General features: G+C 38.1%; 1 protein-coding gene across 1 annotated transcript; it reads right to left on the bottom strand.

Annotated features, from left to right (window-relative positions):
- Positions 1-6033: 6033 nt before the first annotated feature.
- Positions 6034-10493, bottom strand: LOC104892352 (hypothetical protein). The gene is made up of 3 exons (XM_010678255.4): positions 9252-10493; positions 7239-7362; positions 6034-6902 (listed from the first exon to the last, which is right to left on the bottom strand). Exons 1-3 carry the CDS (start codon positions 9999-10001, stop codon positions 6325-6327), a joined length of 1452 nt encoding a protein of 483 aa, XP_010676557.2. The 5' UTR covers positions 10002-10493; the 3' UTR covers positions 6034-6324.
- Between the last annotated feature and the right edge of the window lie 323 nt (positions 10494-10816).

Here is a 10816-nt window from a genome sequence, read left to right as displayed (position 1 = left end):
AGGAGATCTCAGATATTGTATCCCGATTACGCATCGACACTGAAGAATCAGATGTCCTCGATGTCGAAATAATAAACCCTAACCCAAACAATAAAATTTCTTTGTTACTATTAGGGCGTATCTTAACCGAACGCTCTTTCAATGTCGATGCTTTCAGACGCACTATAACCACCGTCTGGGCACCGACACATGGTGTTGTGATCCGAGTTCTTCGCCCAAATTTGTTTGCCTTTCAATTTTTTCATTGGAGAGATATGTTGAAGGTTCTTGATGGAAGACCCTGGTGCTTTGACAATATGCTGGTCCTTCTCAAGGAAGCTGATGGAGACGAGCCACCAGACCAGGTAACTATATATCAATCCCCTTTCTGGATTCGGTTGAAAAATTTGCCCTTTAACATGAGATCGAATGAAGTAATCAAGGCCTTAATTGGGAATATGGGCGAGATCATTGAGATGGAAGAGGATGTCCTAGGTTTTGGACGTTACCGACGGGTGAAAGTTATGCTTGATACTAGGAAGCCATTGCGACGTTTCAGGAAAATTAAAGACAGGAAGGGACATGAAATACAGATTGATTTTGCTTATGAGAGGTTACCTTATTTTTGCCTTGCTTGTGGAATAATGGGGCACTCTGAAAAAGATTGCCAGTTGGTGAATGAGGAAGAGAGGTGTGAGCGACTGGGATGGCACCTGGGTTTAAAAGCTACTCCTAGAAAAGGGAGAACAAAGGAGGTTGAAGAGGAAGCTAAATTCAAAAACTGCAAGAAGGTTTTATTTGATTCCAATTTGTGTTCGAAGAAAGAGACTAAAATGGGGACTGGGCACCCTTTAATAAGTGGGGGGGACTGTGCAAATGATTATAATGATAGAAGCTTGTTCCCTACTGTGGTAATAACTCCCCCCATCAATGCTTTGAATAATGTGCATGTTGCAGAAGACCACCAACTTTCTTCCATGACATCATTTAATGATGTCACAATTAATAATGTACCTGATTTTGTGTCGGTTCATGTGCCGACAAGCTCTGATGGGGTCCATGCACCCAAGTCATCTGTGACCACGTGTGACCAGCAAACTATTGATCTTGTCAGTGACCAGTTTGTTTTTACAAGTGCGAAAGGGAAAAAAGCTAACAGGTCCCACTCCTGGAAAAGGTTAGCTAGGGGTACAATGGAGGACAAAGGCACCTTACAGCAGATGGAGATAGACCCTCTTTTGACTGGTACTAAAAGACAACTGGAGAGTGATGGTATGGTTTTTGAAGCCTCTGATGCAGCTACGAAGCGACTCAAGCAGAGCACATCAAATGTTTCTTCTCCCATTTTTTTGGCGGAGATTGGTGTTGACCAATCCCGCCTAGCATTATGAATATTTTATGTTGGAACTGCCGAGGGATGGGCAACCCTTGGTCAGTTCGTCAACTCCGTCGATGGAGTAATTTGTATGCCCCGGCTATTATTTTCTTATCTGAAACTATGATTAATAAATCGGAAATTGAATATTTAAAGAGTCGTTTTGGTTTCTCTAATGCTTTTGGTGTAGCTAGTAGAGGTCGAGCTGGAGGTTTATGTTTGTACTGGAAGGAGGATGTTTTGTTTTCTCTTGTCTCTTATTCACAGCACCATATTTGTGGTGATATAGATGATGGGGGGAAAAGATGGCGTTTTGTGGGCATTTATGGTTGGGCTAAGGAAGAAGAAAAACATCGAACTTGGACTCTTATCCGTCATTTGTGCGAAAACACAACATTACCGATTCTTATTGGAGGTGATTTTAACGAAATTCTGAGTTACGATGAGAAAGAGGGTGGGGCTAATAGAGTACGGAAGGAGATGGATGGTTTTAGAGATTTGATGAACGATATGGCTCTCCGTGATCTTGGCTATGCAGGTCTTTGGTATACTTGGGAACGTGGCAATTCTACATCGACTTGTATCCGTGAGAGGTTGGACCGATACATTGGCACTTCATCTTGGTTTGATCTCTACCCGGGAATGGTTGTGGATCACTCCCTACGCTATAAGTCTGATCATTCGGCCATTATTCTCAGGCCTATCCGCTATCGTCGGCCCAAAAGCAAAAAACGCAGGTATTTCTTTGAAACGACCTGGCTTCTTGATGCAAGCTGTGAAGATGTTGTTAAGTCAGCATGGGTGAATCTGCCGGGTGCTCACATGACCGAGCGTATCACTCATATGGCGCAGAGTCTTGTGACATGGAGTGGTGAGAAGTTTGAGAAGCTTGGGAAACAGATAGCGGAGGTGGAGAAGAAGTTGAGCGAAATACAGAATCAAGCCATATCTGATGATAATTGTCGGTCTCGAATGGAGTTGGAAGCAAAATTAGATGATCTTCACGCCAAGCACGAAGCTTACTGGTACTTGCGGTCTAGAGTGGCTGAGGTTAGGGATGGTGATCGAAATACATCCTACTTTCATCACAAAGCTTCTCAGAGGAAGAAGAGGAATTATGTGCATGGTTTGTTTGATGAGCAGGGGATTTGGCGCGAAGATGGTGAGGATATTGAACGCATTTTCACTGATTACTTTAGCTCGATTTTCGAGTCTTCGAACCCCTTGGAGAGTAGTCTGGATGAGGTATTGAGTTTGATTGACCCAGTGATCACTGATGATTATAACCAGATTCTCAGACAGCCGTATACAAAGGAGGAGATCTATAGCGCTTTACAACAGATGCACCCTTGTAAAGCCCCAGGCCCTGATGGTATGCATGCTATCTTTTATCAGCGTTTCTGGCACATTGTTGGTGATGATGTTTTTACATTTGTTAGTAATATTCTACATGGCTCACTCTCTCCTAGCTGTGTTAATAACACTAACATTGCTTTGATTCCAAAAGTTAAAACCCCAAAAAAGGCTGCTGAATTTCGTCCCATTGCCCTCTGCAATGTTTTGTACAAACTGGTAACGAAGGCCCTTGTGATCAGATTAAAAGGTTTCTTACCACATATTGTTTCTGAGAATCAGAGTGCTTTTGTCCCTGGTCGCCTAATCACTGATAATGCTCTTATCGCTCTGGAGGTTTTTCATTCGATGAAAAATAGAAATCGGAGTCGTAAAGGTGTTGTTGCTATGAAACTGGATATGAGTAAAGCGTACGATAGGGTGGAATGGGGTTTCCTGAGAAAGCTTCTTCTTACAATGGGTTTTGATGGTAGATGGGTGAACTTAATCATGGATTGTGTTTCGTCTGTTTCTTATTCCTTCATTATTAATGGAGGTGTCTGTGGTGATGTTATCCCTACTCGCGGTCTGCGTCAGGGTGACCCCTTATCACCGTATTTGTTCATTTTAGTTGCTGATGCTTTTTCTAAGATGATACAGAAGAAAGTGCAGGAAAGGAAGATTCATGGGGCGAAAGCAAGTCGCAGTGGTCCGGAGATATCCCACCTTTTCTTTGCAGATGACAGTCTACTCTTTACCAGAGCCTCCCCTCAGGAATGCATTGTTATAGTTGATATCCTCAACAAATATGAGCTAGCATCCGGGCAGAAAATTAACTATGAAAAATCGGAGGTTTCTTTCAGTAGAGGAGTTAGCGTTGAGCAGAGAGAAGTTTTGGCTGGTATTCTGAACATGAGACAGGTTGATCGTCATGAAAAATATCTTGGTATCCCTTCTATTTCGGGGCGTTCGAAAAAACTTCTTTTCGATTCTCTTTTGGATAGAATTTGGAAGAAACTCCAAGGTTGGAAGGAGAAGCTATTATCACGTGCAGGAAAGGAGACTTTACTGAAATCAGTTATTCAAGCTATTCCCACTTACTTGATGGGGGTCTATAAAATCCCTGGCCTTGTTATCCAAAAAATCCATTCGGCCATGGCACGGTTTTGGTGGGGTAGTACTGAGACTCAACGGAAGATCCACTGGAAGAGTTGGGATTCATTATGTACCTTAAAGTGTTTTGGGGGTATGGGGTTCAAAGATCTCAAAATGTTTAATGATGCCCTACTTGGTCGTCAAGCTTGGAGGTTAATTCGAGAACCTCACTCTCTTTTCGCTCGAGTTATGAAGGCAAAATACTACCCTCATTGTGATTTTTTGGAGTCATCTTTGGGTTATTCAGGTAGCTATTCTTGGAGTAGCATATGGAGTTCAAAAGCTCTTATTAAAGAAGGGGTGGTTTGGCGAATTGGTAATGGCTCGCAAGTGAAGATTTGGGAGGATCCTTGGATTGTTGATGAAGGGGGACGATTTCTCTCTAGTGCCCGGAATGATGCGCTTGTCATGGTTAGCGACCTAATTGATTTTGAAAACAACGAGTGGAAACTTGATGTGATTGAAGCAAACTTTAATGCTCGAGATGTGAGATGTATCCTCAGCATCCCACTCAGTTCGCATTGTATGAAAGATGAACTCACCTGGGCCTACACTAAAGATGCTTGCTATTCAGTTAAAACAGCTTATATGCTTGGGAAAGGGGGGAACCTTGACAATTTCCATCAAGCTTGGGTTGATCTATGGTGTATGGATGTGAGCCCTAAAGTGAGACACTTTTTGTGGCGTGTATGTACGGATACTCTTCCGGTTCGGGGGCTTCTAGTGCACCGCCACTTAGCAGCCTCCGCTTCATGCCCGTGGGGATGTGGCCACGATGAGTCCCAGGTACACTCTATTTTTCATTGTCCTTGTCTACTGGATTTATGGCGTGAGAGTGGGTGTGATGAATTGCGGCAGCGTGCGTCAGCTCCTAATATGTGTGATATGTTAGTTGGGTGGCGTGGTTTACCCAGTGAGATTAAAATCAAGGGGGCTTTCCTTGCATGGGGTATTTGGGGTGCACGAAATCAGTTGGTTTTTAATAATGTGCAGACACCGCATCAGGTTATTTTAACTCGTGTGTCAAGATGGGTTGAGGAACATGGAAAGTACGCAAAGCATATTTATCCCTCTCGGGTGGCTCATGTTGGTAGTTCCCCTCGAGTTTGGTCTGCTCCACCATTGGGTATTGTTAAACTTAACGTCGATGCATCTCTTGCTGTAGAAGGTTGGATTGGCTTAGGTGTTGTAGCACGCGATTCCACTGGTCATGTATTGTTTGCTGCCACGCGAAGGGTTCGTGCCCACTGGAGTGCTGAAATATCTGAAGCAAAAGCCATAGAAATGGCTGTACGGCTTGGGCGAAGATTTGGGTTGCGTGATATCTTGGTGGAATCTGATTGTCAAACTATTGTCCACCGGCTCTCGAAGAATGCATTTTTTCTTGCTGATCTTGATCTTGTCTTGCACAACATTCTTTCTTCTAGTATGTATTACTCCTCTGTTGCTTGGTCACATGTGAAACGTGACGGTAATTCTGTAGCTCATAATTTAGCCAAACTCATCCCATTTGGAGTTGAGCAAATTTGGGAGAACCACTGTCCTCGAGAGGTGGCTCCTTATGTTTTGATGGATTCACTATCAATGGAGTAATTTCATGCTTTTCCCCTCAAAAAAAAAAAAAAAGTTGCATTTAAGTTTATATTGGTATTGTAAAATGTCTTATATTTTGAAATAACTTTTTAAGCTGAAATGCCTTATAATTTGAAACGGATGGAGTATCTCTTAAGATATGCCATCAAATTTTCATTAACACAAATTCATTTATCTCAACTACATGGATATTCTTTTGAAGAAGAGTATGTGTGCCTTCACCCATTTAAATTAGAGAATCAAAAATTATTGAGTTTTTTTTGTAAGAGACCGCCTACTTTTAAATTAAAATTAGGCAATGATAAGCCCAATATTAAAAAGAAGCCCAATAGTAACTAGGTTAGTTTCTTTCGGTGATTAGTTTAATCCATTTAGTTACTAAGTCTACTTTTATATTAAAATTAGACCGTCTCTTTTAATAATTTTTAAAAATTATTTTAGTCAAGTTAAAATTTCTACTACTATAGATTTATATCTATACCTGGTGAAAAAAATTCCACAGATTAAGCTCCGCTTATTCTTACATGCATTAGCTTTTATCTTGATGTTTCATGTTATACGACTTAATGAAGTAACTAAAAGTTAGTCCAAGAGAAACACAAACTCTAAATGTAAGTAGCATAATACTACAAGTACAACCACTAAAATCACAAAAATTAGACAAGAAATATGGTCAAAGTTTTTCTATTAAAATCCAAAATTTCTTCACCCTTTTTCTCGAGATAAAGAAAAAGGAAGAACCTAACATACATAAAACCACGATCAACTACTTTATTATAGCTATCTCTATCTATCTTATTCAAGACTAATTTACCATAACAAGCCCTCCCTCTATGTAAATATTCACACATAGTAGTACTAATACTATTGTATTAGACCTACTAGACTAGCTAAAAAGAGCAAAATTCAACAAAAAGTTCTTCAAATAAGTGTGCAAAAACCTCATCTCCAAGCTTAGATGCAATTTCTTCCCTTTCTAATTTAGTATCTCTTGGCCACCAACCTCCCTCTTCCATGTCCTTAATGTACACTTGCCTTTTATCCTTAACTTCCCACCCTAATATTAATTTGTCATAATGCCCATTTATCCAATCTTCAGCAGCTTTCAATAAGGTATCATTTGCCTTTTGTGTAACATTTTCTAGGAAGAAATCTAGTATTACATTTTCAAGCTCAATATTGCAGTTGATTTTGGATGGTAGTTTGGCCTTTGTAATGTTAAGTAGGTGTTGTGCAAGTTTTTCAACTTCGCTTTCATGGCTTTCTTCTTCTTCTTCTTCTTCTTCTTCATCTTCGTCTTCGCTTGAACTAGACAAGATATAGCTCGGTGTTGAGCAAGGTTGAATAGAATACATAGGTGTTCGATCTTCAATCTTTGTTGATGACATTAAGCTCTCAAGATTAACAGGTTCTAAACCTGCTAAACATTCAAATCTCCCGAGCTTTTTCAGAAGCCTTTCATTAGTTCCTGTTGATTGAAAGCATTTGATTTATTAGTTAAGGATGAACGTAATTTTAGTTTTAGGATGATGTTAGAGTATATTAATGACTAGTCTTACATGCACGCAATGTGTGCGAATTGCGATAGCGTGTGAAGTAGAAAAAAAAATTAATTAGGTAGAAAAATCGTCTTTACATTTTGTTTTTTCAAAAACTGATGTTTTTACTTTAAATGTCCTACTTTCCCCCCTTTTTCATTCAAATGAAACAGATAGTTATCTCCCTATTTTTTTTCTTTTATTTCTTTTTCTATTTTTTGATGTCCCATATGTTGCGTTATATAATAGAGATCATAATACAATACCTTTTAACCTTGATGCTTTGAGGGTGAAAGGTGAGGAGCCTCCTTCATCGTTGTATGGGAAATCCAAGACAGAAACTGGACTTGATTGTTCCTTTTCAGCCTCCTCATTGAACCACATATTTTCCTGTAACCAAATTGATGATTAGCTTATTGAACATCAATCAAATCAAATTGATGATCAAGTGTATAGAACATCGGTCAAATTTCGGAAGCAAACTTAGGATGTGTTCTCTTTATCTGAATCTTCTTAATTTCACATGACTTAGCTTATTGAGATTCATTTTGTGAGGTGTTTAAATGTATCATAACTTATTTGAATTTATCTGAACATATTCAACTTAAAACTTATTTTTTTTTCCTAAAAAAAACTTATTTATTTAAAAAGTGAAAAAAAGATACTTTTAATTGTCCATTTCTTATGAGGGAGTGGTGGTAGCTCAGTGGAGTACCATCCCGATTTTAGAGTATTGTTCAGAGTTCGAATTCTCGTCCCAACATTGTTAACGAATTTACTTATGTGATGTCTAGCTTTGTACCTACATGTATACCAGTCTTCAAATAAACATTTACACTTAAAATATAATGATTCATAATTACAAGTTGCTCTAATTTAACTATGAGTTTATGACACTTTACATTATGTTTCTTTCTTAACATTTTATTGGATGGGGGTATATGAAATACGGGATGGAAAACGCTCTACTTATTCATCATAATAAAATACTTTATTCGTTTAATTATACATGATTTCATTTTTTAATACTATATGTTAATTTATGCATTAGAGTAACATTTATATATCTGACATAAAATAATAACTATATACAAGTTGTATAAACAAACAACTACTAATATTTACCTACCAAACTATTTAATGTCCCTCAGTATATTTGAATTTGAATTATCTATTTAATGCGGTCACACCACATCAATGTATTTTAACTGTTAAATAGGCTAAAATTAATGCCCACTGTAAAATATTTGGATCAGAATAAATTTAACTTTATTTTTATCCAGAGATGTAATCGTCTGTCTCGAGTTGTACGACAACTCCGTGGTTCAGCGATTTAGGATTGCCGACAGCCGTAGATTTCGCTGAGGGGTAAAACGTGGCAGGAAGTAACGGTGCCGATTTCCTCTTGTTTAGCTATTTAAAAACATCAGAAAGTTCCTCAAGAATCAAATATACACTCTCGCACGTGTGACTCATGCGATTTTCCTCTTTTCCCGCCGCCAATATTAATTTCAGTGTAATCGGAGTATCTTATTTTTTAAATTAGGACCAAAAAGTGCTCAAATTAACGTGTTGTTTTGAACTGAATTATAGAAAATTCAATGAAGTTCAGATTAATTTAGACAAAATTTAGTTCGGTTAGTTTCTTCTCCTAATTTTAATTCACTTCAGCTTAATTGAACAAATTACGTTTAGTTTATGTCATTTCAAATCAGACAAATTAAGACTTTGTTTGAATTAAGCTGAATTAAACTGAAATTATCTAATTTGAACTTAATTTGTCTCAATTGAACAGAATTGAAGTGAATGAAAACTGTGAGAGAAAAATAAAATAAATTTTATTAAACTGAAATAAATTGAAAATTTTAAAACTGAACTGAACTGAACTCAAATAAATTTTCATTAATTCCCTTTAAGTTCAGTATCACCTAATATTCACTTTAGACTTTGTCTTGTAAGAGACCGCCTACTTTTAAATTAAAATTAGGCAATATTACGCCCGATATTAAAAAGAGAATTAGCTCACTAATGACCAAGTTAATTTCTTTCGGTGTCTAATTTAATCCATTTAGTGATTAGGTTTACTTTATATTAACATTAGAAAGTTTCTTTTAATAATTTTCGCTCACTTTAAAGCCAAGCAGATAAACGGCAGAGATTGCATGTTAGACAAAACAGAAAGCTAAATCAACGGCAAGAAAAGCAATGCAAAAGTAACGAACACGCAAACAGAAAGTATTGAGAAGTAGTGAATAAAAACAAAAAAACCATCTTCTCACCTTAGCAACTACCGGTTTAACGGAATCCTCAATACCACCACCGACTATGACGCCAACTCTCTTGCTAACCACCTCCTGAATTTTCTCTCTCCTCTCCACGACGTCGTTTTCACTAGAATCGGAGGTAAAAGTAATATCAGACCAACTACTATCACTTTTACCGTCACTATTACTAATACTTCTCGTAGAAGCATTAATAGTAATCGTCGTATCATTCGATAAATCCAACGGCTGATATTTCTCCTTCCCAACCACACCAGACGATATCCACCGTTCGATCTCATCAACATGATCAACCTTCATTTTCTTCTTGTTTTTCACTATCACATTATCTACCACATCATTTTTCTCTTTCTTCCAGAAGAAGCTTCTCCTAAATAGCTTCTTCGAGAAGTTTCTAGAAAGCAACCTCTTACTTTCGCCGGAATTTGCCGACGATTTCGCCGGAGAATTAAACGGAAGAAGTTTAACGACGTTAATAACCGCCATTGATGCTCTTCGAAGCGCAGAAGAATAGCTGCGGTTTCTAAGAAACATTCGTTTCGGCTGTGGTTGTTTAACATGGCTGTTGTTACGAATCACAGCAGCGCAACATTGTCGGCGAGGAAACGATCGGAAGCCATTAGAGGAGCAAGAGCTCATATCGTCACCACCGAGGTAATCTTTTAACATCCATGGCTTCTTATAATCTGCTCGAAACGACGATTTTCTCGCCTTTTCTTCGCCGGAAACACACACAACTAGCGCCATTGTTGAAACTTAAAACACTAAAGAGAATTATATTTGAAATGAAAGCTATAAATTAGACTGCTGCCATTAATGAGAGAAGATGAAGAAGAAGTAAGGATGGAGAACAGAAAGGAGAAGAAGTTAAGTAGGGAAGAGGAGAGAGAAAAATATGGTAGGAAGATTCGAGGAGGTAAAGTGAAGATCTCAAGAAGGAAATTAAAATAAAATTAAAGTGAAATTGCAGTGATTGGAATCAAAATTCGTTTAATTATAAAGAGAGGAGAGAGAAAGAGTGAGTGAGTGAGTGAGTGATAGTGTGATAGTGAGGGAGAAGGAAGGATGGTTCGTTATTTCGTTTGATGAAGTGGATTGCAGAAATTTGAATCGTAAGATTGAATAAAGAAATAGTTAGTTGAGATTGATTTGATTTGAATTGGAAAATATTGGAATTGTTTAATGAAAGAAGTTACGAATCTTTGGCTGTTAGACTTCAAGTCTTGAATGTGACCAGGGTTGACCTTCTAATGAATGAAGGTTTAAATAAATTAAATGAATACTGATGGTATTGCTTGCTGTTGAGTCCACGTGTGGCCAGATAGTTCTTATTTTTTTGATTGGATTGAGCTGAATCGAATTTCATTGAATTGAATTTGATTGCGCTTAGTCTGAGTTTATCTCCCAGATCCAAACTCAACCTTCAGATGGTGCCACATCAATTTTCCACTAATTTTCATCTACTTTTTATTCTTCAGACTCACTCCAGACTCACCAAAGTCTGCGCTGAGACTCGATGCTCCAGACTATCAATATTCTTGCTCTTAACAAAAGTGAATTGA

Source organism: Beta vulgaris, chromosome 5 (genome assembly GCF_026745355.1).
Source record: "Beta vulgaris subsp. vulgaris cultivar EL10 chromosome 5, EL10.2, whole genome shotgun sequence".
In the NCBI taxonomy this organism is placed as follows: domain Eukaryota; kingdom Viridiplantae; phylum Streptophyta; class Magnoliopsida; order Caryophyllales; family Amaranthaceae; genus Beta; species Beta vulgaris.
Note: the sequence above shows the minus strand (reverse complement) of the source record. Positions and strands in the feature narration are given on the sequence as shown.